The following is a 23,043-nucleotide window of genomic DNA, read 5'->3' as shown; positions in this document are numbered from 1 at the left end:
GCCTGTCATTCTTGGCTTCTTCCTCTTCATCCCTGCCAGGAGCCAGGGTCAGCCTCTCAAGTGTGCACCAGACCCAGGGTCTGGCCACACCTGCAGAGACTGGGTTTTTCTCTGGACCTAGATTCTTGCTGGTATTGGTGGCCAGCAGTAACAGTTGTAGCAAGAGTGAGCTACACAGATGAGAGGAAGATCCTGTCTCTACACAGTCTTATCACCCTGAACCAGCTTCTGCTAGAATCTATTTCCCATCATATCCCAGAGGCCTAACTAACTCCTTCTACCTGCCTGGGAGCTTTCACAGGCAGTGGGTCCTGGGAGTATGAAAGGGTGCTGAAGAAGATGTGGTGTCGGGCCTTTCCACTATTGTATTATGGGAGGAAAAGAGGATCAGATTGCTAAATGTCCCATGTCAGCGGCTGTAAATGGCAGTGTGAGCCCAAGGCCCAGGCCTTTGCTCCTCTTGCTCCCCACCCATCTCTGCCCCTGATGCCCTGCTCATTGTTTTACTTCATGGATAGAGCAAACACCCCAGGGAATGATCTAAAGGGAGGACAGGTTTAGTTGGGTGTCACAGATGCCTGACCATGGTCACTGTCATGAATCTGCAGCTCTTGCTCTGACTGCTTCTCCAGCTGGCAGCACTTTTTAGAGAGGCTGTGGAGCCCAACCCTAGCTGCTAGGAGCCGCTCACCAGGAACCAGCCTTGGGAAGTTAAAGGCCATAGTTTCAGCCCTGTCTTCCTGTTTCTTGGTCCACCATGATGTGAACAGCTTTTATTCACACTCCTGCTGTCCTGAACTTCCCCACCGTGAAACGTGAAACGGTGGATCCAGATGAAGCTTTCGTTTCGTCAGCTGTTTCTGCCCTGTCATAGTAAGGCAAATGTAACAAATTCGGCTACATTGTTGTGGCCCATGGCCAGCTACAGCATCCTGGCAGCTAGCATCCCAGCTGCTGTGAGCATCCTAGATGCGAGCATCCAGGCAGCACAACGAGGGCCAGTGGTAGAGCCAAGTTGCTCACCTCACTGCAGCTTGGAAGAGGGAGACAGGATGGGAGGAACACTGCATCTGCTGGGTCATGCAGCCAGTGATATGACGTACTTCCTTCCAGGTAGGTCCCACTTCCTGCTTCTTTCTGCCTCTCACTCCATGAGGTCCAAGGCCTCAGGATCCAGTCACTTCCTTGAAGCTCATCCGCTAGGCCTGTGATCCAGAAACTCGTGGGAGATATTTCATATCCAAACATGACGCTGCTTTTAAAGCTATCTCCTTTTAGGGGTTTGGTTTTCCAGAAATTGAACCTGTGTTCAAATGATTCTTTTCTTTCCCCCTTCCAGGAAGATGGTCTTTTTCCAGGACTCATTTAATCTCGTGTGTTATGGCGAGTACTGGGTTTCTGCCAGGGAAGTCTAGGACATCAGAGAACCACCTTAGAGACCAGCAGGTCTGAATGCTGTGGTTGGCAGGTGTTGAGGCCCAGAAAAATCAAGCCCTTTGCCCAAGAGCTACCTCTCAGCAAGGCCAGGCATGCAGATAACCAACCTCATATCTCTCATGTTGTAGCAGGCTGCATCCCTTTTCTGCGGGACCCTGGCTTCTCAGTCAGTAGTGGAGTCGGGGAGGGGGAAGCAGCAGTTGGTTTGTGTTGGTCACAGCTGTTTCTTGGCTGTGCCTGCCTCTTGCCCCTGAGCCAGCAGCAGCCCTGTCTGCCTGTTGGCCGGAGGGCCTGCTTGTATAAGCCAGAGGCTCTCCTCTGTTCATCAGAACGAGGTGGAAGGGGTCCTTCCCACCCTGGGAGAGAGCTTGCCAGGGCTGGCTGGATTTACTCTTCACAACGAGGGATTGGATCCCTTTTAAAAAAGACAGGCTTGTTTCTAGTCTATCCCATTTTCTGAAAATGCCTGGCTTCTGGAGGTTGAAGCAAAATGGGTGTGAGCTCAGGTGTCTGCCCTCTGGCCACATCTGGCCTACCCAGTGCTTTGGTGAACAAAATTTTATTGGAAGATGGCCTAGTCACTGTTTTTACTATAATCACTGGATGATTGATTGATTGTGTGTGTGTGTGTGTGTGTGTGTGTGTGTGTGTGTGTGTGTGTACTGGAGATTGACCATAGGTCCTCCAACATGCTAGGCAAACACTTTACCACTGAGGTTACACACTCCAGCCCTCTTTATATTTTGAGACAAAATCAAAGTGGCCCACGCAGGCTTTGAACTTCTGGTCTCCTGCCACCACCTCCCAAGTGCTGGGATTTTCGAGTTTTTATAGCGCCCAGCCCACTTTTCACTATAATGGTAGAACTGAAGTGGTCTTCCCAGAATACATCTGGCCCCGGCACCTAAGATAATTTTTTCCCCTCTGGCCTAACAGAATAATTCTTCCTGGGCTGTTGACACCCAGGCACAATGCCTTTCTGTGGATCACACTGGAAGAGATTTGCCTTTCTCAAAATACTTCATGAGGAACCCAAAGGGAAGCACAGAGGGAGAGGGGGAGCAAGATGTGGCCTCAGGCAGGCCAGTCCCCACCCCCACCCCACTCTGCTCTCAGCCCTCCTTGTCTGCAGCTACTTAGAGCCTTGGTAGTCTACAGCATGTCACCCAGCCCTGTCTCAGCTCCCTGAGGACAGTCCTGCCAGCTTCGTGTGTGTGTCATGCCATTCAGTCATCCCTGCATGGGAAGTGCATGACTTCCCAGGTGCCCTCCTCAGAGCTGAATGAAGCTGAGAGCCGAGCTCATGCTAGCTACACTGTGGAAAGTGTTGCCAGCGCCGTGTTTAACCTTTAGTAACACTGTCGACAAGGAGGCCGAATGTTGCCTGCAGGTATCATTCATTCCTCACAGTAGCCAAGACATAGGCATATCACTTTATCCTGAATTTTACAAGTTCAAGACTAGGCTTTGAGGGGCTCAGTGCTTAAAACTGGCTGCTCTTCCATGAGGGTTTGGCTCCTAGCACCCCTCTTCTGGTGGCTCACAACCACCTGTAACTCCAGTTTCAGGAGATCCAATATCTCTTCTGGTCTCCGCAGGCACCAGACATGCAAGTGATGCACAAACAAATGAACAAGCAAATCACTCTTAATAGAATAAAATATTTATGGAAAAGAAATTTACTTTAGAAACAATAGGTTCCAAAAGATTAAGTAACTTTCCCTAATGGGTGGAGCCTGGGAAGAGGTGGAGCCTGGAAGGGTGGAACCTGGAAGGGGTGGGGCCTGGAAGGGTGGAGCCTGAAGGGCTGGAGCTTGGGTCTGTACCCAGGTCTCAGATTGCAGAGTCCTTGAAACTCTCCACAAACTCACCCTTGGGTTTACAGTAAAAAATGAAATATCTGCTTCCCAGTTCTCTGGGTGTAGGCAATTTACAGAGCTGGCGTGATAGCATCAAACTCTGGTTGCCTTGTCTGTGTGACTGCAAAAGATGGGTGTTGTATTAGCTGTGTAGCCTTCTCGAGTAACTTGATCTCTCTGCTTCAGTGTATCTGCCAAACAGAGGGATAACAGGACCTGTTGTAGGTTTGTCTTGAACGGTAACTGAATAGTCCTTACCTGACGTATACAGTACAAAGCTTGGTAGACCACAGAGGCTGGATCAATGTCGACTGCTGTTACCTGCTGTGAAGAGGTCTGCAGGCTCCCCCCAACCTCAGGGCCAGTGCTAGGTGACCCTGCTAGGGTTTCCTGCACATATGCAGCCCAACATTAATTAGCCTTCTGATGTCTCCTGCAGCAGGGCTCTGCTCCAGGAATGGGTCCATTCTATCTCCTTCCTACCTGAGAAATGTCTCCCTAACACTTTGAGGCCAGAGGTATGTGTTGAACTCCTGAATCCATCACAGGCCGAAATGGTCCATCACTAGCAGATGGTGCCTGTGGTGACCTCTGGCATTCATGGTGACCTTTGAGCCTCTGAACTCGAGTTTGATCCCTGGAACACATGCAAAGGGGGAAGAGAGGACCAGTTCACTAAGGTTGTCCCTGTGGCGTGCACTCCCAATGCACACATGCACGCACACTAAGAGCATTAGGAATGTTCATTAGCAGTGAACAGCTGAGAGGAGCTTTGTTACCCCGTCTCAGATCACAGTGCTGATGGCCTCCTACCCCGTCGAGCCCATAGGGACATTTTTTCTCTAGCACTTCAATTTTATCCTCATTCTTGGCAGGAGACAACATAACCACATTTCCTGGATGAGGAAGCTGAGGCACAGACAGGATACCCTTGTCTGAGTCTGCCTCTCATCTACTGGCCATTAGCTCCTGGGTTCAGTGTGAAGGGTGCTGTACGGCCATGTTCTCAACCTGTGGGTCGCGACCCCTCTGCTATTTTTGAGTGACTTTTCCTAAGGGTTGCCTGAGACCGTCAGAAAACTCAGATGTTTACATTATGATTCACACCAGGAGCAAAAATTAGTTATGAAACAACAAAAATATATCATGTGTGGGGGGAGTGGAGGGGGTCCCCACAACACGAGGAACTGGATTAAAGGGTCGCAGCATTAGGAAGGTTGAGAACCTCTGGTGTAGGGAGGTTTTCTGCACCCTGAGGCCTGCTTCCCCCCTTGGGTGCAGCTCTGGCAAGAACTGAGCAAGACTGTGAGGCATAAGGGCTGGAGCGATGGCTCGGTGGTTCAGAGCGCTGACTGCTCTTCCGAGTTCAATTCCCAGCAACCACATGGTGGCTCACAACCATCTGTAATGGGATCTGACGCCCTCTTCTGGTGTGTCTGAAGAGAGAAATGGCGTACTGATATACATAAAATAAATAAATCTTTAAAAAAAAAAGGCTGCAAAGGCATATACACGTGGTGTGTACTTGAAAACTACCCTGACATTCAAGGTCCTGGGTCTCGTTTGCTGAGCCTGCTGGCCCCTGACAGTCCACAGAGCCACCAGGCCTCATGGGACCAGCCTCCCACATGACCTCAGAGGCTTCTCCAGCTCACAGTAAAGCCGAATCCCACTGCAGGGAGGGCCTAGGTCTGGAGTCTGCTTCAGAGGATCCTGTGTTTCGACAGACACCTCATTATCCCAGCCAGCCTCTGTAATCATACAGGCCCACGCCCAGCGGCCATCCCCAGCCAGGAAATCATTCCTTCCCCTCCCCCGCCTTCCGCCCAGGGCGCCCTGAACCTCAGTGTCTGCAGCCACTCTCCACTCTCCGGTGGCCCTCCTGCCTGCCTAACGGTTTTTCTCTCCTGCTTCTCCTTGCTCTCTCGGGGACTTGGAAGTGTGGTTATCCAGCTGGGCTGAGTCTCCCAAGAAGGACGTGACAGGTACCGCCTTGCGTGCATGCGTGTAAACATGTGTGTCCCGGCATGTGTGCTGAGGAGCTGCTCCCTTAGGCATGCCTCTCCTCATCTGCATGCGGAGCTTCCCCACTCCCTGGGCCCCCAGCCTTCAGGGAGAACTCTTTCCAGTCCTCAGAGGAGCCTCGGAGCCTGGTAGAGTGGTGACCCAAGTGTCAGAGTGTGTACCGGCCCAGTGCCCTGCCTGTGCTGCCCTAGGTGGGTCACACAGCCTCCCCAAAGGCTTGGAATGCCGCCTCTGCATTTCTGTGCTAGGATGAGGTTGGGCTGCAGTCATCTTTGGCCTTATCACGTTGACCTTCCCAGGAGAGTAGCCATCTCTGGTCTGAGGCAGTCAACCCCTGATAACCAAACCTACCTTCCAGAGATCTCTCCGGGAAGCAAAGAGACCTGGAGTACAGGAGGGGGCCCTTCCTGTGAGTGTGAAGGGTTGGGCCACAACCTCCATTTCCCAGTAACCCAGACCATGGAATTGCCCCAAGGCCTTTAGCTGCCCTATGAGGTGCCCGGGGACTTAGCCTGTATCTGGTCCATCTGGACGGAGAATCAGTTTTGCCTTTGAGGCAAAACCTATGGACAGCAGTCAATGGCGGAAGAGGGATGGCATTTCCAGGAGGGTCTTGAACAGGAGCCTTCCCTTTTAAGAGCAGATATTCAAGCCGAGGGGCTGGGAGGTATGGTAGATGGTGAGGGTAAGAAGGGGTCTTGGGCCAGTTGCTGGGTTGAAGTTCAAGCTCCACCCTGAATCCCGCCCCCCACCGCTGCTGTTGGCAGTGAGGCTGGTGTTGAGCATCCTGGAACAGATGCCAGGGGAGAAGGCAGTGCCCCCCTCCCCTCCTGATTGTCCTTATAGTCTTCCCTATGACGCTGGCCTGAGCTAATCACTGGGCTCCCGTCCCTTTTTCCCCTCGGATCACGCCAGTGAGCCAGAGCGCACTTGGCTCGCAGCAATACATTCTGTTCACCAAACGTATAGCTGGGAGGCCAGCAGGCCCAGTGCAGCCTGGGAGGACCCGGCTGTGAGGACCGTTGGGTCTTGGTGGGACGCCCAGGCTTGGGAGTGTCATGGAGAACCTGTGGCAGAGCTCCCACAAGCCCTGGCTTCTCAAGATGAGTCTCACTCTCTGGAACCAGAGGTAGCCCCCCACCCAGTCCCCACTCTAGAGTGGTAGGGACAGCCAACTTAGAGTCCAAGGCTACAGTCTCCCAGTCTCGGTTTCCCTTTTGGAATGTTGGGGGAATTCTCTCAAACAGGAAACTCAGAGGTGACCGGCTGATGCCAGAGATCCCAATGGGCAGGGGTCCTGGAGCCGCTTAACCTGGCATCCAACCCAGAGTGGCCTGGGAGGCTCTGGGCTGGGTCTCTGCAGCTGGTAGACCCATGCCTGCTTGGAGGTGGGTCTAGGAGAGGCATAGTGCAGAGGACGGTCTTTAACCCTCCTGGCACAGTGGCTTTTCCCATGAGCTGCCTCTGGCAGTGAGGTCTTTAGTTCCTCCCACGTCTCCCATAGCCTCTGCTCTCTAAACAGCTGCTCGGACTTCACACGGGGCTTTAGCCCCTGTAACTTCAGTGCGTTCACGGATCAGCCCCTCGAGGTACTGTTCTGTTTACAGATGAGGAAGCTAAACTCAGGAAGGGTGAGTGTCCTCCCCACAGTCACAGAGCAAGCAAGGGCAAGGCAGGACCGCACTGCAGAGCCTCTGACACGGACACCAAGTTTGTGCTCAGGAATGTGGGGTAATGGTTGTGTCTGGATCATGTCCTATGGCACCGGTATCAGAGATGACTAGTCTGAAGCACATGGTCCGGTTGGAGAGCCATTCCCACCCAAAAAAGCCCAGGAGAGAACAAACGCCATGCCTGGTGTGCTAAGGGAGCTTCTAAGAGGCAGAGGTGCTTAGGTATAATTGAGATGGGAAAGTGTGTAGGGCAGAGGTAGGGCCTACAGGAAAGGCTTAGGAAGAATGTACACGGGACATCATGGATGCGCGGTACACGTGCTGAATTATGAATGCTACATGGAATGGTGAAGGAGGGTCAGAAGGCCAGGGGAGCACCGATCACAAGAAAGGCTGGACTTGAGTTTTCCTCTTATTCTTTTAAATCATGAGGAGGCGTTGAGGGTGTGGAGCCAAGAGACGACTTGACAGAGGCCTAGTTTAGAAACTGAAGTTGACAGCAAACTTGAGCACATTTCTGTTCAGATGGTTATTGTTGGAATATAGGTGTTGAGGCAGGGGGAGGGCAGAGACCCTAAGGTAGGGCCCAGCTAAGGACTCTAATAATGCGTAAGGCTCCACCTCTTGTTGCAAATTCCCATTCTAACACAGGAGAGGCAGTGCTTTCTAGAAGGGTCTACCCCTCCGAGCAGAGCCAAAAACCTCGTCGTCTGAGCGTAAGAGGCTCCCTCCCCCTCCTTCAGGCAGACGCCTCCAGATCCCAATTTTCCAGGCCTTGCCTGCCTTGGAGGGGATCCAGAGCTGCCGCCACAGATGACATCACCACCCACCACCAAGCCTTTTCTCATCTGGTTACCTGCTCTTAGTGCCCACCACCACGCAGCGACACCCCAAGAGGTAGACGCCAGAGGGGAGAGCTGGGAGCATTTGCACTGGGGGTGGACGGAGAGAGAGGAGGAGAGAGAAAGAACCTCACAGCTAGCGCACAGCCGTCCCCGAGAAGAGTGACAATTGTCTGTGGATGCTGTGTGACCCTGGAGAAAGTTCTCTTCGCTTTACCTTCCTGAGTTCCCAGAATGCTAGCCATCAGAGGCTCCAGCCAGTTTTCTAGGCAGACTGTGGACGAGGGCTGTGGGTGTGTAGATTTTCCTCTGCTTTGAAATCTTGCCTCAGATTTTTCTTGGCTTGTATCAAAATGAGCTGATATTTGTCCCCTCGCTGGCACCTCATCTTTGTCCTCACATCCCTGTCCACCATCTGGCTGAGATCCCAGAGCTGCTTATTCCTCATTGCCTCAGCTTCTCACCCCTTTCCTCCTTCCTGTTCAGTCATCTATTGTCCCCCTGTTTGGGAGCTCAGGCCCTTCCTGCTTTACCCAGACGGACACACAGTCATCACAGCATCTTTCTGGAAGTACATCTGTTACACACTCAGTACCTACCACTAATGGATGCCCCGGCTAGTCTGTCGAGGCGACAGCAGGAGTCTATAAGACTCCCAAAGCCCAGTGTTCACTGGGCACCACCTGTGTGCCAGGTGTCTGGGGACTCAGGTGGGGCAGAGTCCTTCCTAGAGACTAAGCGTCAATGGCGCCTGTAGGCCATGTGTGCTGCAGGAATTAAGGATGTGCTTGGTGGCATGGCCTCGAGTACCGTCCCAGCTGAGGAGACTGCATCCCCTCGTGACATTCAGGTTACACACGTGTAACGTGAGGCAGTGTGGAGCCTACTGTGTGGAAGATTACTGTGAGAACTGAGCACGATGCTGCAGCTGTGTGCTGAATGTGGACTGACCCCAAGAGGCCCGATGAGGACTTGCATGCGATCGGCCTGGCTCTCAGCCTGCTACAGAACTCCTGCTGCTGGCCCCCACACCCCCATTTGGATCTTGTATTCTCCTCACTCATTTTTTCACACTTAAGGTACCGTTGGTGTCTGGTCGCTTTTTAGTTTGTTCTGCACTTGCAGTGACAAGACAAGCACCAATATTCCCCAGGGCAGTCTGGGTCAGGGTAGTGGGGTAGGGGATGGCATCCACCAGCCCAGTGCCTAGTCCATTGCTAGCTGGTGCGGAAGCTACTGACACGTGAGTGCAGAGGCCGGGCTGCCCTCCTGCCCAGCTGTTGGTTCCGCTTCTGCCTGAAATACAATTCTGCCTTTGCAGGGGCTCCCTGGGGCTTGCCCATGTGCAATCATGGGGAACACCTCAGCCTCTGAGTCTCCTAAGGGCCCAGCTGGGGCTCCAAAGCCCACATCATGATTGAGAAAAGTACCAGACCTGTGGGTTGCTCTCTCCTCCCAGAAGAGCCTGTTTTGACTCTCCTGGCATTCCCTGGCCACAGACCCTGACAGACCCTTCCTCACAAAAGACAGAGGTCTAAACAGTGCATCTCACGTTGGCTACATATCTGAACCGTGGGACAGGATGGGCTATGCAAAGTGACTCATGCAGAGAGGCCCCACCTATTAAAGCTGGCTCCCTGAAGCCTGGGCTTCAGAGTTGGGGGATTTAAAGGCTCCTAATGCTTCTAAGCATTAGGTCATTGTGTCAGAAGGACAGTGTGTGTGGAAACAGATCAGGATTCTGTGGTTAGAAGAGAGTTGGACTTGAACCTTTGAAAAGACTGTGTCTTGGCTGTCCGTGAGCCGTGGGAACTGCACGAGCCTCTTGAGTACCTCTCTGAGCCTCTCACTAATTTATGAGTTAAACAGGAAGAGAAAAGGGCTGTCTCCAGGTGGACTGAAGCCATACCTGCCTGGCATGTGAGTCAGACTCAGTCATGCAGCGGGAGGGGTATGTCTGAAGGGTGAGGCACCATAAGAGACTGGAAACACTAGGGCCATTTCTATGGCCACACTATTGGCATTAAGCCCCAACCTTCCAGAACATTGGTAGAGGTTTGCATTTGTTCTGGGTCTGAGACAGGTTTCTTGATGGGCAACAGGGGCTGACCTTGAACTCCGGATTCTCCTGCCTCAGCCACTAGTGTGGGAATTACAGGCTGACTGACCAGTACATGGTTGTAAGAAATGTACTAGGAATTCCCTGGTGGTGGATCGTCTGGGAAGACTTCCTGAAAGAGGTGATTAGTCATTTTCTGGCTTGTGGATTCATATAATGTGGATGCTAGCAGGGCATACTGTCTTTGGGAGTGTCCAAAGACAGTTGAAGAGCAGAAAAGATTTGACAGCACATGAAGCCATATACCCTTCAATCTGAGACGGGCGCCCAGCCTGTCTGTATTCCAGCCTGGCACTTGTTTAATGAATGCCACGCTGATACGGTGGCCAAACAGGGCAAAGAACTGCCTTGCTCCCCAAAGAAGGGCTCACTGGCCCTTTCTCTGATACACCTCAGCCTTTGACTCTGAGGCTTTTAAAACTGCCCAGCGCTTAAAGACAAGGGGAGCCTCTGCTGGTTGTGATGGCAGAGAGGCCCAGGAAGGCTCCTCTGGAGAGCGTTAGGCTGCTGTCTGCCTGGCCCTTCCAGAGCCAGGAGGACAGGAATGGAGCCGAACTTGAGGAAAAGTGGGGGGTGGGGGGGCGTGTTAGGCTAGCCAGCGCTGGCGCTGGGACTTTCTTCTTGGGTTTCAAGTAAACAGTCTGGGCCCTCCTCCCATCCCCTGCCTCCACCCCCAGCTCCTCATTCGACGGGTCTCATGTGTTTCTATTTAAGGGTTGCGAGTAAGCCCTAGTGATTGGCGGCCTCAAAGCCTCTTGACTCTTTGCTGGACCTAGGCTGTAGAGAAGTTCTCTCCCTCTCCCTCCCGGAGGGGAGCCTTGCTGCCTTTTCTCTCTGGGTTTACAGGCTTGGGATAGAGGCAGCCAGCCTCCTGGACCTCCCACTCCTCTCTCTCCTTTCTCTCCCCTGTGCTCTGGCCTCAGCCTTCATGGGCCGCCCACTGTGCTCCTGTGGCCCTCCTCTCACACCCCAGCCAGCCCAAGAGTCTGGAGAGATGGGAGGCCCCAGGCCTCTCTGCAGACTCCCCCATGCCGGCCTGTGACTAACTCTTCACACGCAGCAGCAGGCTTTTCCCTCAATTTCCTTGGCTTCCGTCTCTGCCTGTCTCTGCCTCTCTCCACCCCCTTCTCCTCCCCCGTCCCCTGGCTCCCCATGTCCCCCGGTCCCGGCAGTGCAGCGGGCCGGTGTGGGGCCTTGCTATATGGCCTGTCCTTGGGGCCCAGCAAGCTGCGAGCCCTGGCCACGGGCTGCTCCGCGGTGCAGAGCTGGCGACCGTGCAGCCTCCCTCGAGGGCGATGGACGGAGGGCGCCCCGGACGCGGGGCTACAGCTGGCCGCTGGCTCACCGCGTGCTTTCTGCCCTCGCCAGGTGCCGACACCAACGCCGAGCCCATGATCCTGGAACAGTACGTGGTGGTGTCCAACTATAAGAAACAAGAGAACTCGGAGCTGAGCCTCCAGGCCGGGGAGGTAGTAGATGTCATCGAGAAGAACGAAAGCGGTGAGTGCCTGGCCTACGGGGCGGTCCATTCCTGGTTCCAGCCTGGCTCCTGGGCCCGGCTGGGTTTTTGTTCCTCTCCTCCACCCCCCACCTCTGCAGCTAGCTATACGTTCTTTCCATCTGGCAGGGAGAGGGAGAGGGCCGAGGAGTCTGAAGTTCCCCTGTTGGTTTGGGCTGCAGGCCAGCAGTTTGCCTGGTGGTGGAAGAATGTCTCCCTGGCTTGAGGCTAATTAGCCGGCTTGCGCTAATGCAAGGCCAAGGTGGCATGGAAGCATCCGTTCCTTATTCAGGGGCGGACCCCGTGCCATCTGAGGCCCAGAGGCGATGGTCGCTTTAGCTCAGGGGTGCCCAATGACAGCTTTCCCAGTTGAACTGTCTGTCTGCCAGCTAGGATCCGGCAGGAGTGGGAGGACCCAGCCAGTTGGTGGAGAAGGCAAGCATGACATCACAATGGGTTCCAGGGTCCCCAGACCCCTAGCAAGATGTCTGAGGAAGGGCTAGGCCCTGTGGGAGGTTGGCTAGTGTCTGGGCAGTGAGTGGGTGGTGAGCTTGACTGCCTCCTGCTGAGCTGGAAGCCACCAGGACTTGGGAAGAGGGCCCAGGCACTGATGAAGCCAGTTGCTGGAGGGGTCCTGCAACAGGCCACTTTGTCATTAGGAGCTGACAGAGACCATGCCCATGGCTTGCCAGGATCTGCTGGCTCCAGGGTTTTTGCGTAGTGGACCAGAATCCTTTGATACCCTTGGCAAGAAAAGGCATACTCAGCAGATGGAGAGACGTCTGTTAGTCCTTGTCGCAGGCTCACGAGGCTCTCAGAGGGCAGAGGGTCCTTGAAACCACAGCATCCTCTGCTGCCTGCCCACAGCCTTCTGGGTGGCACTTGAACAAGTTCGGGATCTTATTTCGGTTTCAGTTTCGGTTTGCTGGGGGCAGGCCCTGTATATAGGTGTACCTCGGGGATGACATCTGTGGGCCCTTCAAGAGAGAGGCCTGTCTTTGTTCCCTTCTAATGTTTTGAAAGGAACACAACCCAAAGGGTCACTGTGTCCATTCTATAGATGGAATGACTGAGGTACAGAAAGCTAGAGTGGAAACAAGTCTCCTGAGGTCAGAGACAGTATACCAGATAATGCCTCCGTGCAGCAGCAGAGACCCTAAAGAAACCTCAGTGGACATTCTTGGGGAGCACAGGGCCGGACTCCCCCTCCTGAGGCTGGTGTCCTCATAGGCCACATGAGAAGTCAGGCTCTGTCTTTGTGCCTGGGTGGTTGGCAGTGTCACTGCACACACGTGACAGAACGTGACCTAGTATCAGATCTCAGTTCCGGGTGAACACCACACTGGTTTCCTTCCTGTGTAACTTTACAGTGGGGTACCATTAGCTTCATCTCCCTGATCTCTAAGGGAGCTGACGTTACCTTGGGGGTTCTCTGTGTCCTGAGTCTCTGAGGCCTCCTGAGGGATCTCTCACAATAGAAGGAAAGGCGACAGGGGAGGGAAGCTTTGTTCACTTGGGAGGCTGTTCCTAGGAAAAGCAGGAGCTCACTTTTGAATGCATGGTTAGTTCTTTGGGGACTCTCTTGCTACCACATGTGCCCTGCCATGCCACCACTGCTGTGTGGCCCTCTGAGTCTTTGGGGTCTGTCAGCCACTGGCCATGATGACAGAAGAGTCCTGCTACGAGATTCCAAGAGTCTAGGATGAGTGTGGTGGCACATGCCTTTAATGCCAGCATTCAGGAGGAACAGGCAGACAGCGTCTGTGACTGAGGCTAGCCAGGTCTATAGAGTGAGTTTGAGGCCATCCCAGGCTAAACAGGCCCTGTGAAAAAATAAACCCCAGGGATTCATTTGCCTTTTCCCTTCCCATTCCATATCTGTAACCCATGGACTCTTGCCTGGGGCGAAGGAAGAACTCGGGGAAGGTAGTGTGAGTCTATGTTAGAAACAGTGTGGAGAGACCTGCTTTCCTGCTTAGCCCAGTCCTCTGAGCAGCCCAGTTCGGCACAGAGACCTCATAAGGGAGCTGCTGTGCTTAGATTCTAGCTGTTACCAATAGATGGGTAACTTCAGAACCCTTCATTTCCCTGGGCCTTACCTGTTCCTTCTGTAATGGGAGGATAACCTCGTGGCTGCTTGGAAGTAGAGGCTTGAACAGTCCCCAAAGCCCTACCTTGTGTCTGAACCGCTGGGGGATCCAGTATGGCCCTAGGTGTCAGATGGAGAGAGCCTCTCTATCGGGGGCTTTTCTACTGTTCTGGTGGAGAAAGCTGTGTAGCTGCATGTGTGTTTGGACATGGACCTGGAGCACTGTGGCGGCCGGTCTGCTGTCTGTCTGTACGTTCGGCGAAACCAGGATCACTCGGATGTACATCCTGCTTAACAAGAGAGACAGGGTAGAGGAGAGAAAGACGACCAGACTTGAGATCCTGGGAAGTGATTCTCTAGCGAGGAAGCTGGAGGCTGGACCGTGGGGGTTGTAGGTGAGGCGAGGCGTGTGCATCCTGTGAGCTGGTTTTGGAGGGAGTGGTGGGGTGAGGCTTATGAGCTCCGGAACAAAGACCCAGTTGTGATGCCTTTGACCTGGGACACGGCGAGCGTGTTACGACATTTCCACTGGCATTGTTGGGCGGCAGCCCCAGTGACTGCCATCCCCCAGCCCTCCCGTTGGGTGCAGGCCTCTGCCTGAGTACTCTTTCAGTTGCTCAGATGGAGGGTCCATGGAGACGCACAGCAACCTCTGGCTCTGCCTGTTTGTCAGAGGTCCCCTGTTGACCTGAACTATAGTCACAAGGTAATGTGGGATGTGGACACGCCAGCACCATGTGTGGCTGCCGTCCATCTAAAGTGGTCTGTCTGCAAGCTGACTCCAAGCCCATGAACAGTAAGTGCCAGTCGTCATGGAATTAGTCCCCTGTGGTGGGAGGCACTTTAACCTTCTGTACCTAAAGTAACAAGCGAAGAAGTTAGGTGACTCCAAGAGCTAAGGTCTCTCCAGCTCCACAAAGACCCTGGGGGGAGGCTGAGAATCCTCTGGTCTTGAGTGCCAAGTGGGTATCCCGTGTCGACCGTACTCGGATTAGGGACATAGACTGGCCGAGATGGTCATAGGTCTCCCTGGAACATCCTTGGCAAAAGATGGCATGCCGTTCTCAGGTAAGCGGGGTAGTAGTGATTAAACTGATTCTTTGAACTTGGAGGCAGGCATTGGTTGAGAGGAGGATCTCAAGAAGCTGATGTGTCCCCAAGGATCACATGTATGGGCAGAGGTCACAAGCGCCTTTCTCGATTAGACAGAAAGAGCCCACGTAGGAAGACTATTCTCTGGCCAGTGGGATCACATAGCCCAGCTTTGGTAGCTTCCAGCAGGCCACACCAGGGCCTGCAACAGCCACCATTTCTTTGTGGGAACCCCTTGGCCCTTCAGCCTTTGGTACCTGAAATGTCTCCTTGTAGGACCTTCCTGTATCTCGGAGAGCGCATCCGCTGCGCCTTCTGGCAGGTGTAGCTGGTCTGACATCTGCATGCTGGTGATGTCAGGGTCCTGGTCGCTAGTTTCCATGTTGAGCAGAACTGCCTCCAGCCTTCTAGGATTGTTTCCTTCCAAGACTGCAGCCAGGGCAGGGAGCGTGGAGATGAGTCAACAGAATTCCTCCTGCTTCAGCTTGCATCCCGAGTCTTCGCTTACTTCCTGGCATTAGCGTGATACACGGAAGGCTCTCTCTCACCCTTCCTTGGGAACGAGGGATTTTGAGCTCTTGTCATCCAGTCAGATTCCCAGTGAGAAAACTAAGCCTTGGGGATCTTTATCCCAAGCAGTGTTGAGTACATTTGGTCTGTGACTGAAGGCTGGAAATTCCTCTAACTTGCTCAGAAGACTGTTGGAAGACTAGGGGAGAACCTCACAGAGCCCAGAGTAAGATGTGAGTCCCAGCCTCTCCAAGAGCAAAGGTCAGCAAGGCTTGCTTTTGTCCTTTCTTGGCTCCATCTCTGCCTCCCCCATTGTGCTCGAGTGTACGTGTGTGTGCATGTGTATGTGCATCCACTGTATATGCGTGCACACATATGTGAATGTGTACGCATGCACGTACGTGTGTGTGTGTGTGTGTGTGTGTGTTTGTTTGTGTGTGTGTGTTCTGCTCCCTCTCTCTTTGGTACTACAGAACTCAGAACACAGCCATACACTTCTTCTCACTGCACACAGGCCATCCTTCTCTTGTTCACCCAAGATGGCTGCTTGTTTACACCGGGTGATTTGTATACCTCCAGCCTCTGAGTTTTCTGTTGAGATAGCCACCAGTTCTGAGTTCATATTTTAAAGTTTGATCTGGAAACTTGCACACTTGCGGCCCTGGCTCGTGGGCAGGCTGAGGCAGGAGAATCATTTGAGTCTACTTGGAGGCTCATCTGAGAAACTCAGGGAGATATCCTGTCTTTCACGCGCGCGCGCGCGCGCACACACACACACACACGAATCTGACTGACTTCTTGTCAGCCAATTAGATGAGATATATAGCCCTAATTCAATCAGCAGAATCCAGAAGAGTCGACACAGGGGTGTGATTAGGACTGCTTAGGTAACCTCTCCAACAGTGACTGTTGGAGGGATGTTTTGTTGTTACTGTGTGTGTGAGAGAGGGCAGGGGAGGGGAGAGAGGAGAGAGAGGGAGAGAGAGGGAGAGCGAGGGAACAGACATCGTTGTGGAGATCAGAGGATCAGTGTTCAGAGTTGGTTTGCTCCTTCCAGTGGAGATTCTAGGAATCCAGGATCAAACTCAGGTCACCCAGCTTGTGGGACAAATGTTTGCATTTCTCCCTGTCAGATAGAAGGCATGTGTAAGAGAGCCATTTGGGTAAGAGGAACCCCAAAACATGGGTGTCTGCAACCATTTACTCGAGATGCTGTGCATGTAAGCAGATAGTGTATATGCAAGAAGAACCTGGAATTCAAATGCTGGGTTTCAGATCTAATGCTGTGGGCTGAGGAGGCTGCTCTGTGGTGGAGGGCTTGTTTAACATGCTCAGAGCCTGGGTTTCACCCTCAGCACTATAAGGAAGAAAGAGGGGCAGGGGGAGGAAAGAAAATCCAATGTTACCCTGGCATTAGGAACAAGGGTCAATTTGCTTCTCAAAAAAAATTGGTTTTTTAGAATTATTGATTTTATGTGTGTCAGTGTTTATCTTCATGTGTGTATGTCCACCACGTACGTACGTACCTGGTGCCTGCAGAGGCCAGAAGAGGGCACCCAGTTCTCCAGAATTGGAGTTATTGATGGACATACAGGGGCTGCAATGTGAAGGCCGGTCCTCTGTAAGAACGAGTGCTATTAACTGCCAAGCCACCTCTCCAGCCCTTCAGTTTTCTTTTTCCAAAGTAAACGAGGGCAGCCATCTGTACCACAGGGACTGTTTATAAAGGCGGGACATATACTGTCCGTGGTGCTCACTAGTTTATCTCGTGTTATTTGAATAGTCCCTTTGTCTCGGGCACTGTGATAACCGCTTATACACCCACAGGGTTCATATTTAATAGCTATGAGAATTCAAACTCTTAAGGTGTGGACTGCATGGTGAGGATAGGGTAGCTCTAATTTTGTTTTTTTCACTTTTATTTCTTAGGAGTAGGGAGCTGCCAGGGGGCACTTACGCCACATCATGCCATGTAGAGTTTGGAGGATTACACAGTAATTGGTTCTCTCCTTTTACCGGGTCAACCCTGGGGATGACCCGCAGCCCTACCCACTGACCGGCCTCACCCACTTGGCAAGGCTTTATGGGTGCTCTCCCCTGTCTTAAGTTGACTCTGTTTAGCTTCTAAGTCTTGTGCTGACACTTTGCTTGAGTAAGGAACAACCGGAATGCTGACTCAGACCTCCAGGCTGTGCTGCCTAAGAAAGAGACACCCCAGTAAAGACCTGCTTGGCTGTTTCGTGCATTGCAGATTAACGAACCAACATTCCTATCTCTAAAGCAGCCTGGTAGGAGTGAGGCTCCCTGAGTCAGCGTGCGTTTGGAGGTGTTGTCTGGCCCTCACAAGGTCCTGTCGGAGTGTCCGAAAGCCTTGCTCTCTGATAGCTCTTCACTTCCTAAATGCATGTGTATCCCTGCTGCCTTTGTCTGATCAGCAGTTCCTAAGTCCACTCTGGTCCAAGGCCATCTCTGGTATGCAGTGCATTCACTTCGTGACGCCATCTGGAGGAGAAAGGGCCAGAGAGCATAAATCCCTAAGCAAGCGAGCCCCGGGTCCCATCAGCCCAGTCTTTGTTCACTGTAGGACAGAGGTCCTCTTAAAACTGAGACTGCAAAATCGTCTCCAGATGAAAATCTCAAGCTTCAAGATGGATGGACCTGGTTGTGTCTTTGATTACCCTGTGTCCCTTGGGAAGTTTCTGGGATCCTCCAAGCATCAATTTTTCTTACCTGTGTAACGGGACAAACCATACAGTGCTATGAAGTTGGAACGCTCTAACCCAAAAGGGCTCTGTGTTCAGGGACAGAGACACAGCAAGTGGTCAGCGCATAATAGCACAGCTAGGACCCTGGACTGGGAACTTTGAGGTGGTGTTAGATGGCAGTGTCGGCCTAACATACACGAAGCCCTGGTTTGACCCCTAGTACCACATAAACTGCGTGTGGTGGTAGGCAACTGTAATCCCAGCACTTGGGAGGTAGAGAGAGGAGGATCCGAGGTCATCCTTGGCTACTTAGCAGTTTTGAGGCCAGTCTGGACTGTACGAGACCTGTCTCAAAACAAAACCATCCCGCACTGGTACAGCACAGTTTACCGTCCTGGCCAGAGTGGATTATACTTGGTGGTTCTAACAGCTCTTCAGGCCCTGTGAGGCAGAGACAGCCGAAGGATTACTGCCCATGATGTTAGGACTACACCTGCCAGAGAGCTGCTTCCTTTGGAGCTCTTAATTGCACAGTTGTCCTTGTCCCAGCCTGTGACAAAAAAGAAGGGATTGTAACAGAGGGCAGACCCAAGAACAGATGCCTTCAACCAAGATGCATTACACAAGGCCGGCAGTGAGGAGACCCACCTAGGCTGCCATCATGCTGACCATCAGAGTTCTGTATCTGGTACGGAGCTAAAAAGTGCTGACGGCCAAGACTGGGCCCAGGAAAGGGGTGCGGGGGTAGGGTGGGCTTCTGGAAGAGCCTTAGAAAATGAACACATTCCAGCGGGCAGAGGGGAGTGTGGGGTGGTGGGCAGGGACTAGGCACTCAAATTAGAAGCAATGTGGAAAGTTGGGCAGCCCTATGCCAATTAGCCATAAGCTTCAGTAAGCAGGAGGGCTACCTGACAAGAGCTTGGCACCCATCTTCCTGGCTCTCGAGGAGGGCAGCAGGAGCAGGTGTTGGGGGACAAGGAGACTCTAGAAATAGTTCTTCCTTCAAGCTATGAGAGCCATGGCTGTGTTAGGAAGGCATCCAAGAGTTTGTCAGTACCTAGTGCTCCCAACCCCATGCCAGGAACCAGCTGCCAAGTGGCAGGGTAGGGCACAGCACTGGACTTTCCCTCTGTCTCACTTCCAACCTGCTCAGGTTGAACAAGAAGGGCTGCCAGTCACCTTCACCTGACGCTGTCTCTGTAGACAGAGGTGACTTGACTCTTCCGTCCACTCTTACCTGTGAGCGGGCAGTCCTGGAGAGTCCACCCACCTCCCAGTACACACACACACACACACGCACACACGCACACACGCACACACACACACAAGACCGGATACCTTTGTCCCCAGTAGAAGTGTCAGGTCTCGCTCCCCAGCTGAAGTATAGGGAGAATCTCTTCCCATGAGTCCTCTGCTCTTACGTAATGGGCTTTAGCTAAGTGCAGGGTACTTTGTGGGGAGTATAATTTGTCAGAACCTCAGGGAAAATTTGGGTTGAAAACTTGTCCCTTCCCTGTTCTCTCCCCAGCTTACCCTGTGGCTGCTGATATCACACACTTCAGCACTAAGGTTTTCAGTAATCATTGTGGTAGCTGAGGGTAGCCCACGGCAACCACCCTCATTCCTATCAGCATCTTGATTCCATAACCTCATCCTCTAGGTGTCCAGTGCTGACCACGAATCCTAGCCTTAAGGTGGGGATCAATTAGGGTGACCCAGTTAGCTCATGTGACCTGAAAGACCTTGTGGGGATCACTGCTCCATGGGGTTCCCCACCTTGGAGCCCGTTGAGTCCCCCAAAGCAGAGGGAAACTTCTGGTTCCTATAGCTCAGGTTCCGATGGAATTGTGTGATAAGAAACTATCATTTGAGTTTCACTGTCGCAGCCCATGCTCTCTCGTCCTAGCTGGGCATCTCTCAGGCTTCTGCTAAGATTCATTTGCTTCTCTCAAGCTTCTATTGGACTGGATTGTAGGGAAATGGCCCAGGAGAGCCACAGGGGTTGACAGAAAGCCAAACTCAGAGTCAGTCTGCCAAGGACTAGTGGTAACGTGAGCAAACGGTGCCTAGATCCGAAACTGAGGCATGGTAGCTATGTCTCCCTCTCCTATGGTCCGGTCTGCCCTCACCGGCACAGCCACCTTTGGCTCGCCGTGGCTTGAAACCTAAGTGGCCAGAAGTCTGAATGTCTGTTCTCTCCGATGCCTGCTGAGACTCAGCAGAGAGGTCAAGGCCACCTGGGGAAATGCCTGCTCCTGCCAGCTAGCTGGGAATTTTGAGCATTTTCCAAGGTCACCGCTTTTTGAATCATAATATTTTAAGTTTCACAGGATAGAAAAGCATGCAATTTTTAAAACCTCTTGGTGAGAGACAAGGTGGGGCTTGGTGTCCTCTCTCTCCGAGGAGGAAACTGAAACCCAGAAAAGTGAGGTGTCTTGCCCAGGATGCACAGTCAGGAAGGCAGGCATGAGCTTTATGTAGCATCGTTGGTCTAGGTCAGGAGCCCGAGTGTTTGCAGCCTTTTGCTTCTTTGGAAGGGCAAACCCCAGAAAGCTTTGCCGTGTGACTTCTCCATACCCTAAACGCTAGGAAGCAGAGGTCAGTTCCTCTGGAGCAGGAAAAGGCCAAGGGCTGCAGGTCAGAGAGACTCTGAAGGAGGGTGGAGAAGGTGTCCTGCCTTCTCCTTGGCTCCCCGGGTCCTTCAGGAGAGGCTGGAGCACGTGAGTGGTAGGTCTGGAGGGGCTTGGGACAACCTGAGCTGTGCTCCCTGGCATTAGTCCAGGTACCTCCAGTCCATGTTGCCTTTCTCTGCTCATAACCAAACAGAACCATCCCAGCCCCTCTCCTCTAGCCCCATACTATATGGAATAGTTGCCCCATCTTTTTCTCCTCTCTTCCCTCTACACCAGCCTTCAGTACTCAGGGAAATCCTGCTTCCATAGTTGACAGGCTTCGAGAATGTACTGTGTACCCCGTGGGCATGCATAGGACTGGAGCAGAGCAATGGACAGGAATCCACCATTGTCTTGCCCTTGCTGACCGTGACGTCCCTGAGACACTATGTGTAATCCAGATAACTGTGAGCTGAATACATTTGCCATGTAAAGACAAAAGCAAGGTGGGGTTGACCACAGGAGTCTAGGGTTCAAGGTGGCCCACGGACTGGGCACTGTGGGTTTTGTGGAGGCTCGGTGCTGGGCTGGGTGGAGAGAAGGCTTCTGAAGAAAGCACATCTTGAACAAAGGGGTGGTGGGCAACTTGCCAGGATGGAGAAGTCAGGCGTTGCCCGCAGGCTGAATAGGTGGAAAGGACTGATAAGATCTGGCTAAAGAAAGGAGGTTGCCCTTGAGTGGCTGAGTTCAGCTTCAGTAAATAGGCTGAAAGGACCTACTGTGTGCTATTAAATAGTAGTTACTCCCTGCTGTACAGAGGGAAGGAGGTGGGCAGGTCTGCCTCATGGCTCTGGGACTTTGATACTGGGGATCCAGCCCCTAAGGCCTTAGAAGTAATTTAGCAGGTATCAGTGGACGGGAGCAGGGCTCTCAGGCCACCCTACCTGCTAAACCACTGCTCCCAACTGGGCCCTTTAGGCTGCAGCTGAGGATAGATTTTAGACTCACTTCCCCAGCTCTGTGTATTTAGAGACGCATTTTCCCTCACATGTATGCGTACACAGCTAGAAAATGCAGACTTGCTTATCTTGCCTAGGCTCCAGAGTGAAGCTAGGGACAAGCTAGCTGGTGTCCTCCAGAGGATGCAGTACTGCCCGTGGCTGGCTGAGTCCCCGTCAGACCCCAGACTCGGGCCCTGCAGCCTACTTTCAAGAAAGTCTCTGTGGCAGTTGGCTACGTACCCAGGCCTGGCACTCCCACACACTCTGACTTTCTCATTTGTTTCCTGTTCTCATAGGGCCCCAGCCTGCCCGTGGCTCAGACTTGAGTTGTTGGCTGGTTTGAGCCAGTTTGTTGGGAGGAGACCGATAGTAAGCCAAGTGTGGCAAGAACATGGGGCCTTAGGTCACTGACCCAGCCAGCACCTACAGCATGAACTACAGGCTCCTATCATGACTGGCTTGACCGACTAACCTCTCTCTAGCCTGGTGGTGCTCCCTGCCAGCTCCAGACCACCCACCCCTTGCCCGAGGCACTGGGTCAAGGGATTGCCACTTGGCACAGCACTCAGGGAAGCCAGGCTGAGCATAAGGTGTTCTTGGTCAATCTGGGCTCTAAGCTCAACTACCAGTTAATGGGTGACCTCAAGCCACTTTGTCCCTTAGAACACCAGCTGCCCTTATGTGAAGGGTAGAGGGGTAACAGCAGTAGCCACAGTTGCTGCTTTGATCCGGAGCTCCCCAATTCCCTAACCACCCTCGATTTTATCAACTGAGCTAGAAGTTAGCCTCTCTGTCCCATGGTGTGGAGATCTTAGAGTTATGCTACCTCCTCACCCCCGGGGCCTGTGTAAACATACAGTCTCTCTCCACACAGGAGGCACGGGGGGGAGGGGAAAGTGGCCATGTTGACCATCCCCCAGCTAGCTCTCCCCAGCTGCCAAATGGGTCAGCGGCTGCAAGCGTCCCTGGGTTGGTAACAATGATCACAAGGATGGAGGGCTCCTGGACACCTTTGGAATTGACTTTTTGAGGCCAAATGCTTTGCAGATTAAATTTCCGGAGAGAGAACAGCTGAGCTTCCCCTGAGCCACTTCTTAGTGGGGCAGCAGAGGGGAGTCCATGTGTGCGTGCATTGTTCTCCCTGATGAAAGGAAGGGGGTGAGGGTGGTCCAGTGCCCCCTCCCTCCTGCAGATGACATCAGCCACTGGGGCAGCTGGCGTTTCTTGGATTCTCTTGGCCGTGCCTGTAACAGAAAGAATTTCATGATAGGGTTTTGGGGTGGCTTTTTTCCCCCTCTTTAAATAATGTTTTTGAGGAGTTGCCATGGAGAACTGTTGGAAGCAGAGGGGCTGATGAATGTCTTTGGTCATGTCAGATGAGGACAAGATTACCCAAGTGAGGGAGAGCATCCCTCCCGTCAGCAAGACTGCGGGGTTCCAGGGCTGCCCTGCCAGAAAGCCAGAGCCATAATCACAAACAGACTGCGATCACTTACAACCAGAAGTATTACCTTAGACTCTTGGCTTTGGTGGGGAAGAATGTATTTTCCCTCGGCCCCTCCCCCACCCTCTCAAGTTTAA

The 23,043-nt window shown here is 52.8% G+C and overlaps 1 protein-coding gene across 4 annotated transcripts in view; it reads left to right on the top strand.

Moving 5' to 3' along the window:
* Window positions 1-23,043, top strand: part of Sh3pxd2a (SH3 and PX domains 2A) — a 206,258-nt gene that overhangs the window by 141,555 nt on the left and 41,660 nt on the right. For 2 of the 4 annotated variants that reach the window (NM_001107606.3, XM_087564681.1), the window contains 2 exon segments: window positions 5,237-5,281; window positions 11,324-11,455. In NM_001107606.3, coding sequence (NP_001101076.2) covers window positions 5,237-5,281; window positions 11,324-11,455 — 177 coding nt within the window. 4 annotated transcript variants of the gene reach the window in all.

The sequence above is a fragment of the Rattus norvegicus genome, chromosome 1 (genome assembly GCF_021556685.1).
Source record: "Rattus norvegicus strain SHRSP/BbbUtx chromosome 1, alternate assembly SHRSP_T2T, whole genome shotgun sequence".
In the NCBI taxonomy this organism is placed as follows: domain Eukaryota; kingdom Metazoa; phylum Chordata; class Mammalia; order Rodentia; family Muridae; genus Rattus; species Rattus norvegicus.
This window is presented reverse-complemented; position numbering and strand designations above follow the sequence as displayed.